We start from the raw sequence: 21,228 nt of genomic DNA on the forward strand, positions 1-21,228 counted from the left end.
GACCAGAACGTTTTTTGCTAGGCGGTTGCTAGGATGTTATGGGTGGTCGCTATGGTGTTGCTAGGCGGTTGCTAGGGTGTTCTGGGTGGTTGCTATGGTGTTGCTAGGCGGTTGCTAGGGTATTCTGGGTGGTTGCTATGGTGTTGCTAGGCGGTTGCTAGGGTGTTCTGGGTGGTTGCTAGGCGGTTGCTAGGGTGTTCTGGGTGGTTGCTATGGTGTTGCTAGGCGGTTGCTAGGGTGTTCTGGGTGGTTGCTATGGTGTTGCTAGGCGGTTGCTAGGGTGTTCTGGGTGGTTGCTAGGCGGTTGCTAGGGTGTTCTGGGTGGTTGCTATGGTGTTGCTAGGCGGTTGCTTGGGTATTCTGGGTGGTTGCTAGGCGGTTGCTAAGGTATTTTGGGTGGTTGCTAGGCGGTTGCTAGGGTGTTCTGGGTGGTTGCTAGGCGGTTGCAAGGGTGTTCTGGGTGGTTGCTAGGTGGTTGCTAGGGTGTTTTGGGTGGTTGCTAGGCGGTTGCTAGGCGGTTGCTAGGGTATTCTGGTTGGTTGCTAGGGTGTTTTGGGTGGTTGCTAGGGTGTTCTGGGTGGTTGCTATGGTGTTACTAGGTGGTTGCTAGGGTGTTCTGGGTGGTTGCTAGGCGGTTGCTAGGGTGTTCTGGGTGGTTGCTATGGTGTTGCTAGGCGGTTGCTAGGGTGTTCTGGGTGGTTGCTAGGCGGTTGCTAGGGTGTTCTGGGTGGTTGCTATGGTTTTGCTAGGCGGTTGCTAGGGTATTCTGGGTGGTTGCTAGGCGGTTGCTAAGGTATTCAGGGCGGTTGATATGGTGTTACTAGGTGGTTGGTAGTTGTCACAGATGGTTACTCTGGAGTTTTTATAGAGTTCTTAGAATGATTTAACACTTAACTAATCACTATTAGCATGTAGCTATTCACTGCTAGCATGTGTAGCATGTTGGAAGTGCTGTTTGCTAGCATGAGTCAAAAGAGCCAAACCTCATCTCTATACGATGTTCTGATACAGAGATATAGGTCTTGCAAAACGGTTGCTAGGGTACTCAAGTTTGGTTGCTATGGAGTTGCTTAGGAGCTGGGAGCTTTAAACTTAATAAGTTTAAAGTGGTTTGAAGTTTAAAGTAGTTTACGAGTTTTTGAGTTTTGAGTTTATAAGTTTAAATGAGTTTAGAGTGTGTGTGTGTGTGTGTGTGTGTGTGTGTGTGTGTGTGTGTGTGTGTACACACACACACACACACACACACACACTCAGAGTTTATGAGTGTAGAGTTTATAAGTGTATAAATGGATGAGTTTATAAGTGTACAAGTTTTTGAGTTTAGTTTATAAGTTTAAATGAGTTTTGAGTTTATAAGTTTAAATGAGTTTAGAGTTTATAAATTTAAATGAGTTTAAGAGTTCAGAGTTTATTAATTTATGAGTTTTAGAGTTCATAAGTCTATGAATTCATGAGTTTATAAGTTAATTACTTTATAAGTGTATGAGTTTAGAGTGCATTAGTTTAAATGAGTCTCAATGGCTCATATAGTATATAGAACGGCAGTTTGGTTTAGTCTTCAAGGTATTTTGATTTGAATTTTCGTCGGTTGGTCAGTTTGAATCTAAATTTGAATTTTTTAGAACTCCCTAATGTAAGTCAATGGGAGTTTTTCCGAGTTTTGATCGTCATTTTTAGGAAAACCGTAAGTCCGATCAGTCTGAAAAGATATAGCAACTAACTTCAGATCAGTTTGAGTGTCCGAGCCGAGTTTGGAGTATGTAGAGTTAAAGCTCTAGGACGAGTTTGAGTCAACAGTTTTTAACAGAAGATTAATAATAATAACTAGATTAAAAAGTTCGTCGAGACAAACTTTAAGTTGGCCTGAGAAAGCCGGACCAAAAAGTTTAAAGAAGTTTAAAATAGTTTGGAGTTTAAATTAGTTTAAAGTTTAAAGTAGTTTAAAGTTTAAATTAGTTTGAAGTTTAAAGTAGTTTAAAGTTTAAAGTAGTTTAAAGTTTAAATTAGTTTGAAGTTTAAAGTAGTTTAAAGTTTAAATTAGCTTAAAGTTTAAATTAGTTTGAAGTTTAAATTAGTTTAAAGTTTAAATTAGTTTGAAGTTTAAAGTAGTTTAAAGTTTAAATTAGGTAGTTTAAAGTTAAAAAGTTGTTGGGGGTTTTCTAGTGGGTTGCTAAGGTGTTCTCGGCGGTTGCTAGGGTGTTCTGGGTGGTTGCTATTGTGTTGCTAGATGGTTGCTAAGGTATTTTGGGTGGTTGCTAGGTGGTTGCTAGGGTGTTCTGGGTGGTTGCTATGGTGTTGCTAGGCAGATGCTAAGGTATTTTGGGTGGTTGCTAGGCGGTTTCTAGGGTGTTCTGGGTGGTTGCTAGGGTGTTGCTAAGCGGTTGCTAGGGTATTTTGGGTGGTTGCTAGGGTGTTGCTAGGCGGTTGCTAGGGTGTTCTGGGTGGTTGCTAGGGTGTTGCTAAGCGGTTGCTAGGGTATTTTGGGTGGTTGCTAGGCGGTTGCTAGGGTGTTCTGGGTGGTTGCTAGGCGGTTGCTAGGCGGTTGCTAGGGTGTTCTGGGTGGTTGCTATGGTATTTTGGGTGGTTGCTAGGGTGTTCTGGGTGGTTGCTAGGGTGTTCTGGGTGGTTGCTAGGCGGTTGCTAGGGTGTTTTAGTGGTTGCTATGGTGTTGCTAGGCGGTTGCTAGGGTGTTCTGGGTGGTTGCTAGGGTGTTGCTAGGCGGTTGCTAGGGTATTCTGGGTGGTTGCTAGGCGGTTGCTAGGGTGTTCTGGGTGGTTGCTATGCTGTTGCTAGACGGTTGCTAGGGTATTCTGGGTGGTTGCTATGGTGTTGCTAGGGTGTTTTGGGTGGTTGCTAGGCGGTTGTTAGGGTGTTCTGGGTGGTTGCTATGGTATTTTGGGTGGTTGCTAGGGTGTTCTGGGTGGTTGCTAGGGTGTTCTGGGTGGTTGCTAGGCGGTTGCTAGGGTGTTTTAGTGGTTGCTATGGTGTTGCTAGGCGGTTGCTAGGGTGTTCTGGGTGGTTGCTAGGGTGTTGCTAGGCGGTTGCTAGGGTATTCTGGGTGGTTGCTAGGCGGTTGCTAGGGTGTTCTGGGTGGTTGCTATGCTGTTGCTAGACGGTTGCTAGGGTATTCTGGGTGGTTGCTATGGTGTTGCTAGGGTGTTTTGGGTGGTTGCTAGGCGGTTGTTAGGGTGTTCTGGGTGGTTGCTATGGTGTTGCTAGGCGGTTGCTAAGGTATTCTGGGTGGTTGCTAGGCAGTTGCTAGGGTGTTCTGAGTGGTTGCTATGCTGTTGCTAAGGTGTTCTGGGTGGTTGCTAGGCGGTTGCTAGGGTGTTCTGGGTGGTTGCTATGGTGTTTCTAGGCGGTTGCTAGGGTATTCTGGGTGGTTGCTAGGCGGTTGCTAGGGTGTTCTGGGTGGTTGCTATGGTGTTGCTAGGCGGTTGCTAGGGTGTTCTGGGTGGTTGCTATGATGTTGCTAGGCGGTTGCTAAGGTATTCTGGGCGGTTGCTAGGCAGTTGCTAGGGTGTTCTGGGCGGTTGCTATGGTGTTGCTAGGTGGTTGGTAGTTGTCACAGATGGTTACTATGGAGTTTTTATAGAGTCCTTAGCATGATCTTGGTATGATTTAGCACTTAACTAATTGATATTAGCATGTAGCTATTCACTGCTAGCATGTGTAGCATGTTGGAAGTGCTGTTTGCTAGCATGAGTCAAAAGAGCCAAACCTCATCTCTATACGATGTTCTGATACTGAGATATAGGTCTTGCAAAACGGTTGCTAGGGTACTCAAGTTTGGTTGCTATGGAGTTGCTTGGGAGCTTGAAGCTTTAAACTTAAGAAGTTTAAAGTGGTTTGAAGTTTAAAGTAGTTTACGAGTTTTGAGTTTACAAGTTTAAATGAGTTTAGAGTTTAAGTTTAAATGAGTTTAGTGTGTGTGTGTGTGTTCACACACACACACACACACACACACACACTCAGAGCTTATGAGTTTAGAGTTTATAAGTGTATAAATTGATGAGTTTATAAGTGTTAGAGTTTTTGAGTTTAGAGTTTATAAGTTTTAAATGAGTTTAGAGTTTATAAGTTTTAATGAGTTTAGAGTTTATAAGTTTAAATGAGTTTAAGAGTTTAAGAGTTCAGAGTTTATTAATTTATGAGTTAAAGAGTTAATAAGTCTATGAATTCATGAGTTTATAAGTTAATTAGTTTATAAGTGTATGAGTTTAGAGTTTATTAGTTTAAATTAGTCTCATTGGCTAATATAGTATATAGAACGGCAGTTTGGTTTAGTCTTCAAGGTGTTTAGATTTGAATTTTCGTCGGTTGGTGAGTTTGAATGTAAATTTTAATTTTTTAGAACTCCCCAATGTAAGTCAATGGGAGTTTTTCCGAGTTTTGATCGGCATTTTTAGGAAAACCGTAAGTCCGATCAGTCTAAAAAGATATAGCAACTAACTTCAGATCAGTTTGAGTGTCTGAGCCGAGTTTGGAGTATGTAGTGTTAAAGCTCTAGGACGAGTTTGAGTCAACAGTTTTTAACAGAAGAATAATAATAATAACTAGATGCAAAAGTTCGTCGAGACAAACTTTAAGTTGGCTTGAGAAAGTTTGGACCAGAACGTTTTTTTGATAGGCGGTTGCTAGGGTGTTCTGGGTGGTTGCTATGCTGTTGCTAGGCGGTTGCTAAGGTATTTTGGGTGGTTGCTAGGCGGTTGCTAGGGTGTTCTGGGTGGTTGCTATGGTGTTGCTAGGCGGTTGCTAGGGTGTTCTGGGTGGTTGCTAGGTGGTTGCTAGGGTGTTTTGAGTGGTTGCTAGGCGGTTGCTAGGGTATTCTGGTTGGTTGCTATGGTGTTGCTAGGCGGTTGCTAGGTTGTTCTGGGTGGTTGCTATGGTGTTGCTAGGCGGTTGCTAGGGTATTCTTGGTGGTTGCTAGGCGGTTGCTAGGGTGTTCTGGGTGGTTGCTAGGCGGTTGCTAGGGTGTTCTGGGTGGTTGCTATGGTGTTGCTAGGCGGTTGCTAGGGTATTCTGGGTGGTTGCTAGGCGGTTGCTAAGGTATTTTGGGTGGTTGCTAGGCGGTTGCTAGGGTGTTCTGGGTGGTTGCTAGGGTGTTGCTAGGCGTTGCTATGCTATTGCTAGGCGGTTGCTAGGGTATTCTGGGGGTTGCTAGGTGGTTGCTAGGGTTTTCTGGGTGGTTGCTATGGTGTTGCTAGGCGGTTGCTAGGGTGTTCTGGGTGGTTGCTATGGTGTTGCTAGGCGGTTGCTAGGGTATTCTGGGTGGTTGCTAGGCGGTTGCGAGGGTGTTCTGGGTGGTTGCTATGCTGTTGCTAGGCGTTGCTAGGGTATTCTGGGTGGTTGCTAGGCGGTTGCTAGGGTGTTTTGGGTGGTTGCTATGCTGTTGCTAGGGTGTTCTGGGTGGTTGCTATGCTGTTGCTAGGCGGTTGCTAGGGTGTTTTGGTGGTTGCTATGCTGTTGCTAGGCGGTTGCTAGGGTGTTTTGGTGGTTGCTATGCTGTTGCTAGGGTATTATGGGGGGTTGCTAGGGTGTTGCTAGGCGGTTGCCAGGGTGTTTTGGTGGTTGCTATGGTGTTGCTAGGCAGTTGCTAGGGTATTCTGGTTGGTTGCTAGGGTGTTGCTAGGTGTTGCTATGCTGTTGCTAGGCGGTTGCTAGGGTATTCTGGGGGTTGTTAGGGTGTTGCTAGGCGGTTGCTAGGGTGTTCTGGGTGGTTGCTATGGTGTTGCTAGGCAGTTGCTAGGGTATGCTGGGTGGTTGCTAGGGTGTTGCTAGGTGGTTGCTATGGTGTTGCAAGGCGGTTGCTAAGGTATTCTGGGTGGTTGCTAGGCGGTTGCTAGGGTGTTCTGGGCTGTTGCTATGGTGTTACTAGGTGGTTGGTAGTTGTCACAGATGGTTACTATGGAGTTTTTATAGAGTTCTTAGCATGATCTTGGCATGATTTAGCACTTAACTAATCGCTATTAGCATGTAGCTATTCACTGCTAGCATGTGTAGCATGTTGGAAGTGCTGTTTGCTAGCATGAGTCAAAAGAGCCAAACCTCATCTCTATACGATGTTCTGATGCAGAGATATAGGTCTTGCAAAACGGTTGCTAGGGTACTCAAGTTTGGTTGCTATGGAGTTGCTTGGGAGCTGGAAGCTTTAAACTTAAGAAGTTTAAAGTGGTTTGAAGTTTAAAGTAGTTTACGAGTTTTTGAGTTTTGAGTTTATAAGTTTAAATGAGTTTAGAGTGTGTGTGTGTGTGTGTACACACACACACACACACACACACAGAGTTTATGAGTGTAGAGTTTATAAGTGTATAAATGGATGAGTTTATAAGTGTACAAGTTTTTGAGTTTAATTTATAAGTTTAAATGAGTTTTGAGTTTATAAGTTTAAATGAGTTTAGAGTTTATAAATTTAAATGAGTTTAAGAGTTCAGAGTTTATTAATTTATGAGTTTTAGAGTTCATAAGTCTATGAATTCATGAGTTTATAAGTTAATTACTTTATAAGTGTATGAGTTTAGAGTGCATTAGTTTAAATGAGTCTCAATGGCTCATATAGTATATAGAACGGCAGTTTGGTTTAGTCTTCAAGGTATTTTGATTTGAATTTTCGTCGGTTGGTCAGTTTGAATCTAAATTTGAATTTTTTAGAACTCCCTAATGTAAGTCAATGGGAGTTTTTCCGAGTTTTGATCGTCATTTTTAGGAAAACCGTAAGTCCGATCAGTCTGAAAAGATATAGCAACTAACTTCAGATCAGTTTGAGTGTCTGAGCCGAGTTTGGAGTATGTAGAGTTAAAGCTCTAGGACGAGTTTGAGTCAACAGTTTTTAACAGAAGATTAATAATAATAATAAGTTTAAATAGGATTTCAGTAAGTTGGCTCTCTCAAGCCAACTTAATAAGTTTAAGTACAATATCAGTAAGTTGGCTCTCTCAAGCCAACTTAACTAGATTAAAAAGTTCGTCGAGACAAACTTTAAGTTGGCTTGAGAAAGTTTGGACCATAAAGTTTGAAAAAGTTTAAAATCATTTGAAGTTTAAATTAGTTTAAAGTTTAAATAGTTTGAAGTTTAAATTAGTAAAGCAGTTGCTAGGGTGTTCTGGGTGGTTGCTTGATGTTAAGTAGTTTGATGTTTACTCAGAGTTTATGAATTTAGAGTTTATATTTATGAGTTTATAAGAGTACAAGTTTTTGAGTTTAGAGTTTAAAAGTTTAAATGAGTTTAAGAGTTCAGAGTTTATTAATTTATGAGTTTAAGAGTTCATAAGTCTATGAATTAGATAGATAGATAGATAGATAGATAGATAGATAGATAGATAGATAGATAGATAAAATGCATATTCTACAAGGGGGTAAAACATTCCCCCCACACAGTCAATCTATTAATCTATTACGATTGTCACTCTTTAAGTGAAATGTAAAAATAAATTAAATGTGTTGCGCCATTGCAGTAACCGTTATAGATGCTCACGCAAGATTACTTTTTATTATACTTTTTTCCCAGCGTTGAGCATTACAACCAATCACACACGACTCTGTTGATCTAATGATGCATTGCCCAATCAGATGAGTTTAGATTAGTTATCGATGAAGATAAGGATTCGCGGGAGTTTTTGCCGCGTTCACGACCAGTGCTGCACCTCAACCAGTCAGTCAGTCAGACACACTCCGACTGGATACCGTCAATTCGTTCATGGAAAAGTAATATGCAAGTAAGAAATGAATGAATAATTCTTTTGTTTTGTCATGCTACTAAAATATCAATGTCTGGTCTTGTTCTTGTCATACAAGAATGAAATTTCCCTCTCACAAAAAAAAAACGTTTAATATTGTTTTAATCGACTTTATTCATTATTACAATATCCAGAGCAATAATCGGCAATAATGATGCTTTTTCAGTTAGATGGTAATAATGACCTAATTGAAAGCTATTAATAATTCATTAATAATGCTTTGTTTTAAACATAACGTCGAAAAATTCAGTTTTTAAATAATTTAAACTATACTTTAAATGTGAAATTAAAACTGCCACTAGGTGGCAGCAAGTCACTTTTATTGAGTGAGTCATTGAGATTCAACAGATTCATTCAAACAGCTTATTTATTCATTAACTAAGCAGCGAGTCATTGATTCAATCATCAAACAATTGATTCAAAAAGCTGATTGATTCGTTCAGTAATGTAACACCAGATTAAAATTCAGTCATTATCGATCTTTTAAGAAATGTCGATTTTAACCAAAAATTGACAAACGACATTGTGCTTTTGAATGCATGAACGTATATATAATCTCAGTTATTGTGTTAAGTTTTATATTTGTGTATGAGTGAGGAGGTGAGGAGTCACGTGCCGACTTGGGTTGACTTGGGTCTGAGCCGGTCGGCCATGATGGTAGGAAACGCTATCGGTTGTCAGGGGCAACGCCTTCAGAACTTCACAGAAGCACGACTAAACATTCCAAAACTCTTTAATTTTTGCGCATTTATTAGGCTATTTATTATTTCGGCGGGACAGAGACTGATATACGAATACGAAAAAGAAAAGGAAGAAAGTAAAGCAATGCAAAAAGATAAGGCGAAAGAAAAGGGACCTTACAGGAACAAGCTCACACCAAGCGCAAAACAGCGGTATTTGGAGAAGATATAACATGAGATATAATTCGTCTTGTGTTGACCTAACGGGCGATCTTTGGTCTTGTTCCCTGGCCAAACTGAGGGCTAAGTGAAATTTCGTAACTTTATATTTAGGCTATTTAACTATACCATTGTTGTAAAGTTAGACTAGAGCGCTGACTTTGTATGTTTGACTGAATTGTTTGCTTTATTTCTTATTGTATAGCTTCTTGTACTTTTTACTTATAGGCTACTTTTATAATGGCTATTATTGATAAAACTGAAATTTAACAAAAAGAGACAGGGTTTAGTTTTGCATTTTTTTTATATTTTATTACAGTGATGTTCAGAGTACAAATAATATATTGCCTGAACCATATTAATAAGTTTAAAATTTAAAAATGTAAACGAAAAGAACAATTTAAATGTAACAATTAAAAAAAAATGTTTTGTTATAAATATGCTAACGTTACATGTAGTGAATATAATAATATGCGTTGCCTGAACCACATTTGTGGTATGTTTAAGATTTCTTTAAATGAAAACGAAAAGAGGAAGTGTAGTGTTTTATAACATATTTCGTTTTATTGTTGCCTAAAATGTACATACAGAGATAACCGGAGTAGCAGAGCGAGCTGAGTGACGCGCGCCCTCGGGAGTCTGAGCTGGACTTGGCATTGAAGTCCGAACTTTGCGTACTTGCTATTGAGAAATGCCTAATGTCGGCGCTTGGCTTCTTGTGACAAACACTGGAGCAGTTTTTACTTCCAGGCATGGTAAAACAGTGCGGAATTGCGAAAACCTCCTCTATTACCGAGTTAACAACACACGTAAACAATGTTGTTTTGCCGCTGGAATCCTGCCAACATGGCGGATCGAGGGGAGGGGCTCTATACCGTGACGACAACTCCTCACTCTCTGTATCTGGAAAATTAGTCACAGCGAAGGACATTACAGTACGTTAACAGTGTTAATGTTTTGTTTCTATCCTGAGGGTAAGAGAAAAATAAAATACATATATATTATATGAATGTTGATTATGGAAAATATAAAGAACATAAACAAGGGCTTTTGTTTCCTCTTTTGTGAGAGGCTGAGGATGTTAGTGCTAAAGCTAGCATGTGCTCCACAGCTGGACATGACTAATTATTGAGGTAATTTTTAAAAGCATATGTTTAAAAAAATATCACACAAACAACTTTTTGAACACAAAATAGTTTATAAAATTTATAACATGACAAAAACATTTACAAAAATTAAAAATGAAACAAAAACGATAAAAACAAAAACACTTTCAAATAAACACTAAACTAACTTATTATTACTAAACTAACTTATTAACATACTACTGAACTACTACAACTAAATGAAAACTAACTGAACTACTATTTAATAAAAACTGATTTAACTAATAAGTTGAACAAAAAAAATTAATAAACTAAACTAACTAACACTGATTAAATTGATTTTTACTCTTCATCCATGAAATTAACTGATATTACACGTTTTTTGACGTGATTTATTTTTAGGTGCACTGGCAGCTTGTCAATGAGATCCTCCACACTGCCATGGTAGAGGTCAGCTGGGACGGCGAACTCTGTGAAGTCCTCACAGAGCAGAGTTATGCTGCCGTCTTCCTCTGAGACCCCTACCACCTGCACCTCAGCGGTCTCCTCCTTCCTCTCAACGGTCTGGATGTTAACAAAAATACAATTTACATTCAGGTTTAGATCTCCTTAAAAGCACAATGAATGTATGACTTAAATGCTATACATCAGTGATATTGGTTAATGCTACAATTATAGGAATAGGTTGATCAATTTTTTTATTGGGTGTTTAACAGGTGTGTGATCCAGCAAGAGCTTCCCCTGGGTCCTAGTGCTTTATTTAGGGGTGCTGTTCTTGTTAGACTAAGTAACATTAAGTTACAGTATGCATGTTTAAGAATTAATTAAGCTGTAATTGATGTCATAAAGTCACAAGTCTGATTTGACTTAATGGTCTGACTCTGAAACATAACACTTGTAAATGAATATATATATAAAAAAAGAGAGATGTATAACAGCATTGACTATTGGCAATTTTTGTTTTTGTTTTTTAAATGTTGGATATTGGCAAAAATCCAATATTGTGCATCCCCAGTTCTAGAGAAGCAGCTAATGTGTTTTGTATTGTGTACCTTCACAGTGGTGTAGTTCGAAGAATTCATCTTCCCATTTCCACTGTCCCAGACGAACACCTTGAGATGTGTGAGCTCTACCTCATCTCCGAGGTAGAGCTCACTCAAGGCTTCCTCCCTCCACAGTGAAATGTCCAGGAGCTTCTGGCCACATCTAAGTGACAGATCCAGAACGGGCACCGGGCTTCCCTGGACCTCTGCCATCCTCAGCGCTTGTATCTGCAGAACAATAGCCCAATAGTTCTGTTGTGTTAGAGCAGTGGTTCTCAATTCTAGTCCTCGTGACCCACTGCTCTGCACATTTTGTATGTCTCCCTTATTTAACACACCTGAACCAGATCATCAGCTCATTAGGAGAGACTCCATGAACTGAACGGAGTGTGTCATATAAGAGAAATATACAAAATATGCAGAGCAGTGGGTCACGAGGACTGGAATTGAGAACCACTGCGTTAGAGGTAGGTAATTCAGGTCAAATTACCCTCATTCAGCTTTGGGACCGTGGCTGAGTTGTCTAGATCAGTGGTTCCCAAACCTGTCCTGAAGGCACCCCAACACTGCACATTTTCTTTGTCTCCCTAATCAAACACACCTGATTCAACTCATCAGCTCATTATCACATGGGTTAATGAGCTGATGAGTTGAATCAGGTGTGTTTGATTAGGGAGACAAAGAAAACGTGCAGTGTTGGGGTGCCTTCAGGACAGGTTTGGGAACCACTGGTCTAGATGGTTGTGTGAGTATTATTTTTATGGTTCAGTTGTATTATTTTATTATTATTTCTAGCCAATGGAAAAATTAAACGCTTTTGTAAAGATTCTCAGTTATCTTGATTAATGTTGTCACATTAATGGAATCTCCAACTTTGCTGTGATGCCTTTAAAAATATATTAATATGTCATTTGCTTTTATGTTTTCAACTTCATGAGGGTGAGTAAATAAACCTTATACTTTATTTTCATATTCATGTAAGCATCAGAGGAATGCAGAAGATATTCAGTAATGGCATTTAAATAACTCACTTTTTCCACCTGCCCTTGAAGACTTAGAAAGTCTCCCTGGGAAAAGATGTCCTCCTCCTCTCCTGTGACTTGGACTGATGGAGGATATAGGGCGTCCTTGGCAGCCTTTTCCTGTTCCTCGCTGATAAGGAGTGGTGCTGCCCTGAATTTGGTGGATCCCCGGCCGAAATATAAATTTTGTCGCCCATACCGGTTGCCAATTGTTATGTTTTTTAAAAAGTATGTCACCCCCTCTTCAAAATCGGGTCGCTCATTGTTATTGGAAGAAATGTATACGGTTTTCCCATCGCTTAAGGCGCTACTTGATCGCACCTTAAGCGATTCTATTTTTATTTTTTTCCCAACAGCAGAAAATGCAACTGCTCTGCATGTTTTTCTTGTACTAACGCATTTGCAGCGGATTGGTGCTGGGCGACTGTATGGGCTCTGTGTTGCCATCTAAAGGGTAAGAGAAAAGTACACAAAATGCTTAAGAATACTTGTAATAAAGATTATCTATTAAAAAAAATTCACAACTCAAGCTCTCAACTGTCACCCACAATTTAAATGAATTAAGCTGCATTTAAATTCTGGGTGACAGTTGAGAGCTTGAGTTGCCGTGGCAACCCTGGCACATCTTCATGCCAGAGTTGCCATGGCAACTCGAGCTCTCAACTGTCACCCAGAATTTAAATGCAGCTTAATTTACTTCAATATACTCATTATAACACCTTAATGTAGTGAAAACCCTTATAAAATACATGTAAATACTACACAAGTGCAAGAAAACAACAACAACAAAACAATTTCAAGTTCCAAAAGTTATTGTACTGTCAGAGAACTTTTTCTCACTCTCTGACAGGACAGTTTTTCATTTTTTGAGGTAAATCTTTACTCCACAAAACATTTTATCAATGACTTTCAATGAATAAGTAAATAAATAACATTAATAAATAAATAAATTCTTATTTGAAAGTCATTAATAAAATGTATTGTGAAGTGAAGATTTACCAAAAAAAAAAAATTGTCCTCTCAGGCAGTGAAAAAATCTCTCTGACAGGATTCCCCTCTTTTTACTTCAAACTGAGAGAATTATTATTATTTTTTACTTCATACTTAACAAAAATGTATTTATTTATGTTATATGTAAAGTATGAAGTAAAAAAAAGAGAGTAATTCTATGTTTGAAGTAAATAAAAAAGAGAAAAGTCTGGTCAGAGACCTTTTTCTCACTCTCTGACAGGACAGTTTTTCATTTTTTGAGGTAAATCTTTACTCCACAAAACATTTTATCAATGACTTTAAATGAATAAGTAAATAAATAACATTAATAAATAAATAAATTCTTATTTAAAAGTCATTGATAAAATTTATTGTGAAGTAAAGATTCTGACAGTACATGGATTTCTTTTTTAACTTGAAAATGTTTTGTTTGTTATTGTTTCTTTTTTGAAATGTTAATACAGTATTTAAAAAAAACACACATCCCCTGGCAGAGACTGTCCTATCAGGGTAACCCATATTTCCCTGTCAGAGACTTTCCTATCAGTGTAAAACTTACATTATTGGAATGTCTTAATATTTAAAATTAATTTAATATAATTTATTGTGAAAATAACTCAACAATCATACATTCTATATCTTTACATCTCACCTCTATCTGTAGTTGGTTTTGTTTGAGCGGTCTCCGGAGTCCTCCTGCGCAATGAAGTGGACTGTGATGGTACGACCTTTTAACGGAGTCTGGGTGCGCGCATCTCCTGCGCGGTCTGTGAGTTCACGGGCGCGTTTTGATTTTTTTTTTTTTAACTTGTAATTATTTTTATTTATTGTAATAAATATTTTTAATTTGTAATGAATTGTATGTATATGTATTGTAATGAATTGTACTTGTAATGAATGAACTTGAAATTTATTTATTTAAAATAAAAGGCTTTGCACAGCTTTTAACAGACTCTGGCTGCGCGCATCTGCTCTGTGTGTGTGCACCGGAGTGCACACTTTGATTAATATTTTTAACTTATAATTAATTTTATTGTTATTCATATTTTTAACTTGATTAATTCTTATTTATTGTAATAAATATTTTAACTTGACTTTTATTTAAAATAAATCCCTATTAAATCTGTTTTGCCTCCAATTTTTTTTTATTAAATTATGGATGATTAAAACCGATCTACACGGATTTCCTATTACCTTTTTTGCTGACATCTAACTTGTCTAATTGTTTACTAATTAAACATTTCCGTTTTTTATTATGGATGAGCCCCCATTGTTACTGTGACTGCACTTTTAATGGACTCTGGGTGCGCGAATCTCCTGCGCGGTCTGTGTGTGTTGCGGCGCGTTTTGATGGTTTTGATACATACATTTAACTGGTAGGCTAGTTATTTTTATTTATTGTAATCAATATTTTTAACTTGTAGTGACTTTTATTTAAAATAATTTGCATTAAATTTGCAATTTTTGTATTAAATTAATTACGGATGATTAAAACCGATCTACATGGATTTCCTATTACCCTTTTGCTGACTTCTAACGTGTCTAGTTGCCTAATTTATTAATAGGCCTATTAAACCTTTCTTTGTTTTATTACGGACGAGCCCCCATTTGTTATGCCCAGTGGCTTTAAAGGGTCGCAAAAAAGTCGCAGGTGCGTTTTGATGAATATTTAACTTGTAATTAATTTTATTTGAAATAAAAGCCTGTGTGAGGCTGGCATCTCCTGATATGTGTGCACGCGCGCGTTCTTATGAATATTTTTAACTCCTAATTAATTTTATTTATTCTAATATTTTAGATTTAAAATAAATCCCTATTAAATGTAATTTGACTAATTAAACTTGATTATAATGGTATTAGGTTTTAGTATTTAAACGAATGTAACGGCTGGCCAATTAGACTGTTGAATGCTGCATAACTAATGAGCGATCATTCTGGAATTTTCCAGGCCTGCTGTTTGCGTTGGGTGAGTAAGAAAAGATGTCTGAGGTCATTAAAATGTGTGTGGGTCAACGATTTGAATGCAGATAACTGCTGAATCACGGATAATAGTTAATTTCCATTAAGCATTACGATATTATGTCTCTCGTCATATTATGTCTTCTCGTCTTGAGGAGGGTTGTGTAACGATTTCTGTCTCCCCTCTAATTTGTTCGTTATGTTAAAAACATTCACTTATATCCCTAGTATTCGTTATTTTGATATTAAATTGGTCTTTTTGTTCCTGTTTATTATATGAAATGCGGACGCCATAAGATACGCTTTTGGTAAGCGGTTTCATTCATACTCGACGCCGGGGGGCGCTGAAAGTCCACAAGTTAGACTAAAGTCAGTCATAAAACACATGAATCAGTCACGAATCGTTCCAATAAAGCTAACGCTGAATAAAAAGTTGATAGAGACTTATTACTGATGAAACATGAAAACAATAAACACGATGGTGACAGAATATAGTTTGACATCTCGTATTTTCTTAAGAATAGTGTATATTAAATGCAATGCGAATCGACAGCCTAGTGTTTATCACTAACGTTATGTATTTTCTGCATCGTTCTGTGATAAGAAGCATCTGGGATCGATAAAAAAAGTTATTTTATCAATGGCGTTTTAAAGTGAGTTTTGGTTAAAAAAACAAACCCAAAAAAAACGCCATTGTATTCATCTTATTGTCATGTTGATGCGTAAGTCACGATGAGAAAACATGCACTTTTGACTGCAAAAGTCACCAAAGCCAAACTAATAATGCTAACGTTACTTTTATTAATAGAAACATATCAGTCCATCCATCCATACCTGTGTATTATCTGACCTATTTCTCCCTGTTTCTTTTATGTGACTGAACACGTCTGTTAAAATTTTGCCAGTTCATTGCATCCATTGCGGTAAGTAATCTTTTTAACTGACTGTCACATTCCGTATTTGCATTTACAATAGATAAGAATGGCAATCTACATCAGCATGTTTCAGAATATGAATAACCTCTTTTATTAAGCATTTAAGATTTGAATAACATTTTTGGGATCAAAATTACTTATTTAATTTACTTATTAGGTTTCGTATCTCCTCCACTATCTCCACTACCCACTGCCATCAGCACCTTCATTTCAAGGTAATTCACTGATTCACATTCACTGCACTGATACAAATGAGCGATGTCTCTCTTGCATGGTTTGTTTTCTTTTTGTTTTTGATATGATTCAGTATCAATAGCTGTTTTTATTTTCATTCATCCATAGGGTTGAGGCTGCTTTGACTGTCAATGCAAGTAACACACATACACACACACACACACAACATGTTAATCAGACACATTAATCATTATCTTTTTATTGATTTATACACAATTATACAGGTCCTGTAGGGTTCAAATACACATTGCTGTTTTAGTATTCAATGTATAACTTTGTGATATTTTACACATTTGCCCATTAGTAGAATTTAGAGTGAAGGTTAATTTATTTATTTGTAGGACATTTGCAGTTTGTGTAAATGTGTTGAGTAAAAACTAGGTTTTGTAGCTTAAATTAACAGCTTGATTTGTGTGAGATTTGTTTCTCTTTTCCCCTCCACAGTAGATTGGACATCTTTGTTTTACATCTACGTAAGAACAATTTTTACATTTATTGGGGTAGCATCATCACCCAAAAATTCAGTTAATTTTGCATAAATATAGTTCAGTAATACGTTGAAAATATGTTGATTACTGTATTTTGTATTTATTTGTGATTACATTGTCTCCCCTCTTTACAGTAAGTAATCATTCAATAATTATTTTAATATAATTGTATTATTATTATTATATTATCACAATTTTCTGATCAGTGAAGTTTTAAGTTCACATTTGTATTCCTGTTTTCTGTAAAGAATGTAATTAACTTGTTTTCTTCTGTGTGTGTGTGTCTCTCTCTCTGTGCGTGTCCTTTACTGTCCTTTACTGTGCTGTCCTATCTATCCCTTTATATCCATTTTCACTCAAACATTATCTCGCTTGAATCTCTATCTCTCGCCCTTTCTATTCTTTCTCTTAACACCCAAAAAAACTGGCTGCTATCAAAAAAACGCTGCTGCACTGCTTGCTGCTTCGCTTGCCTGCACCCCAAACGCAAACCGCGATTTTTCCCAACGCGTGATCCAAAAATGCACCTGCATGCTTGCACGCATCTTTGAAAATAATGAACCAGAAATACACTTGACTATTGAAAAACTTGACCCTCTGAAAAACTTGACCATAAAAAAACTTGATCATTGAACCCAGGTGAGAACTGTGAACTACAGATACAGAGAGAGAAAATTGTCGGAATTGAAGTCGGAATATCAACTAATTGTTTAATCAACTTTAATCAACTTCACATTATTTAATTCATTGTTGTCTTGTTGTATATACAATATTTTACCTTTTTGTGTATCAAGTTACATAAAAGGTGTTAGCTTTGTGTTCTACTTCAAGTATCAGTAAATATAAACATTTTTATCCATTCCTAAAACATATTTGCTTGATTGCCAGTGCTCAAACATCACCATGCCAAGAAAAGGAAAGAGGAGTGAATCTCAGAAACAGCGCAGAAACCTAAAAGCTTCATGTGGCACCAGTAGCAGTACTTCTGGAGCAGGTATGGTTGGTGAAAACCCGTATGTTCTGTCTGTTACAGCATCTCACTGTCAAAGCGATTCTAGGTACAAGATTTACTCCAGAGGCCGTCAGTGTACTTGCAATGCCTTAATGTTCCTAGCTGTCCATAATGAATGTAATGAGTTGCGCCGTTTCGATTTAGACCGCATTTTACAGAAAGGTGATGCAGTTTACACTAGTGTCAAACGAACACTGTGGAGCAAACGACAATTTGTGGCTAATTTTTTAAACTTTGATGAGCTGCCAAGCACAGTTAAGACCAACTCAGCTTGCTACAACATCCTGAAACATCCTCAGAGAGTTGGATTTCTGAAAGATTCACCTGTCCTAGGCGAGTATGAAAACCTCGAGAATACCCTGCAGTGCCTCAGAGCTGATGTGAGTGACGCTTTGCTGATGTGTGGATGCACGTGTATCGCTGTATTCAGAGATCGCTCAGGGAGGTTTGGTTATTTTGATTCTCACTGCAGATCAGCAGATGGAATGCCTGAAGATGAAAGCACTGGTACGGCCGTGATGTTGACCTTCTTCCGTTTAGAAGACCTGATCGAGAGGCTGATGCTATTGTTTCAAGGGTGTTTCGATTTGAGAGACCAGCAACAATTTGATCTGTTACCTGTATCGTTCATTAACCGAATAACTGAAAGAAGTGTACGTCCTGAAGTCTCCCTAAACTGCTGTGAGCTTGAACGTGATGTACAACCATCCACCTCTTTTGAGAACGAAGCTCTGTCAAACAATGAACAATACATGCCTGCTGATGTCTCACAACTGTATGTTCAAGTCCAAGATGTGCAACCATCCACCTCTTTTGAGAACGAAGCTCTGTCAAACAAAGAACAATGCAGTTCTGCCGATGTCTCACAACTGGATGTTCAAGTCCAAGATACATTTCAACAACTATCTGAGACTACCGTTAACAGTGACACATCAACTGATGAACAAGTCCACTTGACTAATCAGTATAAAATCAAAGTTATATCTTCCGTCTCTCAGGATACCGACAGATATAAAGATGTGTCATTCAGTAAAACATTTCCTGATATGCTTTCACCGAGTACATCTATGCCGATAGCATTGTCAGCTCCAAATCAACAATATTCAAAACCAACTGACTTAAATAAGCAATTGAAAAAACTGAACAAGACTCAAAGGCGAAAGTCTTACAGTTCAAAAAGGCACAAATAAATGAGTTCCATCAAAAAACAGACTAAACTCAAAATCCATAATTATAAGGAAATTAATAAACAAGCCATGAAGAACAAATATTGGAATAATGCAATTTACAGAGAACACCACAAACAAGCCATGAAAAACAATTATAAACATATTAATGAATACAGAGAGAGAAAAAAGAGTACTGTAACCAGCAATTACAAAAATGACAAACAGTTCAGGGTGAGACAAAAGAGCTATATAATTAGAAACTACAGGAATGATGAACAATTCAGGGAGAGACAAAAGAACTATATTATTAGAAACTACAGGAATGACGCACAGTTCAGGGAGAGACAAAAGACCTATATCATAAGAAATTATAGAAATAATCCTAAATACAAGGAACAGCATATGCAATATCTTGTTGATAGATATTTAAAGGATCCTATTTTTAGGCAAAGGCAAATAGACCATTACACAAACCGATGCAAAAATGATCCTAACTTCTATGAAAAAAGGAAGAACAACTTTAAACAACGTTATCACTGTGATGCACATTTTAGGGCTAGGCAGAAAGAATATAATTTATTCAAATCTAAAAACAAAATATCTGCACTCAAGATACTTCACACAGTACAGTGTGCACAAGACATACAGCACAAATACAAAAACATGAATCTGATGCGCCAGCAGAGAGACACGTTACAAAATAACCAGCCTGATGTAGTACAAGATCCGACTGTGTTAAGAGCTTTAAATGTTTTCAGAGACGTTATAAAACAGGGGCCAACTTACGTCTGCACATGCTGTGCCAGGGCGCTCTTCTCAAATCAAGTGAAATCATGTGATCGTGAGCGCTATCAGAAGAACCCGACAGTTGCTTCAGTTTGCTTGACTGGAAACTATGTTCATGTGTGCTCCGACTGCCCTGATGAATGTGCCTTGGAGAACAGGAAAACAGAGTGGATCTGTCACTGCTGCCATAACACACTATTGAGAGGTCTGATGCCAGACATTGCTTTAGCCAATAATCTTCAGTTCGCTCCCATTCCTCCAGAACTCTGCGATTTGAATGTTCTTGAAAGACACGTTATTGCAAAGTACATTCCCTTTGCTAAGATTGTTACACTACCGAAAGGCCAGCAAAGAGCTATAAAAGGTGCCGTGATTTCTGTTGCATCTGAAGTAGAAACAACAGTGAATTCTTTACCCAGACCAAGAAGTGAATCACAACTGCTTACAGTGAAACTGAAAAGGCGTCTGTGTTACCAAGGTCACTATCAGTTTCAGACTTTGAACATGCAAAAGGTTTTGTCTGCTTTAAGAAAGCTAAAAAACATACATTCAGAATATAAAGATATCTTCATTAATGAAGAACTCTCTGAAGAAGAAATGTTTAATGAGCATGAAGAGTGTGCAAATGACATCAGTGCTCCTGATGAGGAAATGGATATTGAGAACACTGAAGAACAGAGCAATGAGAATGAACCCAATGACTCTAACGATGACACTCCTGCAGAAGAGCAATCGAGAGGCCTTGCCTTGGACACATGTCTTCAGCCCCCAGATCTCGGCCAGCAGCTGTTGTCTTATGATGATGGGATATTTTGCATTGCCCCAGCAGAGAGAAACACTCCTGTAAACACTTTTAAAATTCCTAAACTTGAGTCTATGGCGTTTCCAGTGCAGTTTCCAGATGGCACGAACACATTTGATGAGCCTGGTAGAGCAAAACATGTTTCCCCCAGTAGATACTTTAACTCTAGACTATTCTCTATTGACAATCGTTGTGCGAAGGATACCAACTATATCTTCTTTGCGCAGTTTGTAACTGAAATGAACATGGCCACGTCTAGTATGTCTATCCAACTACGGAAAGGAAAACCCATGACCCGTGATGGACGCAGAATAAACTGCTCTCTGCTGCAGGACAAAAAGGAATTAGAAAAGCTTATAATAAATAAGGAAGCTACACGATTCATGCAACCATTAAGAGGGACTCCAGCATACTGGGAGAAATCTCTCCGTGATCTGTTTGCTATGCTAAGACAGCTCGGCACTCCTACATTTTTCTGTACGTTTAGTGCTGCTGAGATGAGATGGCCTGATGTGATTACTGCTATTAAAGCACAACAAGGTGAAACTGTGAACTTTGCTGAATTAGACTGGTCCGAAAAATGTGAAATCCTCAGAAGTAACCCTGTGACAGTGATGAGAATTTTTGAAAAGCGAGTTGAAGCCTTGATGAGAGATTTGATTAATTCACCTGCTCGACCTATCGGTGAGGTAATTGACTTTTTTTACAGAGTAGAGTTCCAGCTACGTGGCTCTCCACACATTCACTGCTTATTTTGGGTTAAAGATGCTCCAGAGTTTGAAAAAGATCAAGATCAGGATGTGTGTGATTTCGTTGATAAATACATCTCGTGCAAATTACCAGACCCAGACAAAGACCCAGAACTACATAAAATTGTAAGTGAAGTACAGATGCACAGTCGTAACCACTCAAAATCCTGTAGAAAGAACAATAAGCACTGCCGGTTTGGATTTCCTAAACCACCCATTAAAAGAACCATGATATCACGCCCCAGGCCTCCTCCTGCAGATCAGTCTGATGAAGGGAATGAATCAGAGGAAAGAAATA

General features: G+C 38.2%; 1 protein-coding gene across 1 annotated transcript; it reads left to right on the forward strand.

Annotated features, from left to right (window-relative positions):
• Positions 1 to 14,693: 14,693 nt before the first annotated feature.
• Positions 14,694 to 18,614, forward strand: LOC307158079 (uncharacterized protein; the record flags this gene model as incomplete). Its single annotated transcript, XM_079870295.1, has 6 exons — positions 14,694 to 14,762; positions 15,661 to 15,678; positions 15,848 to 15,905; positions 16,033 to 16,057; positions 16,369 to 16,397; positions 17,301 to 18,614. The coding sequence occupies exon 6, from the start codon at positions 17,316 to 17,318 to the stop codon at positions 18,612 to 18,614; it is 1,299 nt and encodes a 432-aa protein (XP_079726421.1). The 5' UTR covers positions 14,694 to 14,762; positions 15,661 to 15,678; positions 15,848 to 15,905; positions 16,033 to 16,057; positions 16,369 to 16,397; positions 17,301 to 17,315.
• Between the last annotated feature and the right edge of the window lie 2,614 nt (positions 18,615 to 21,228).

The sequence above is a fragment of the Squalius cephalus genome, assembly GCF_949319135.1.
Source record: "Squalius cephalus genome assembly, chromosome: 4".
In the NCBI taxonomy this organism is placed as follows: domain Eukaryota; kingdom Metazoa; phylum Chordata; class Actinopteri; order Cypriniformes; family Leuciscidae; genus Squalius; species Squalius cephalus.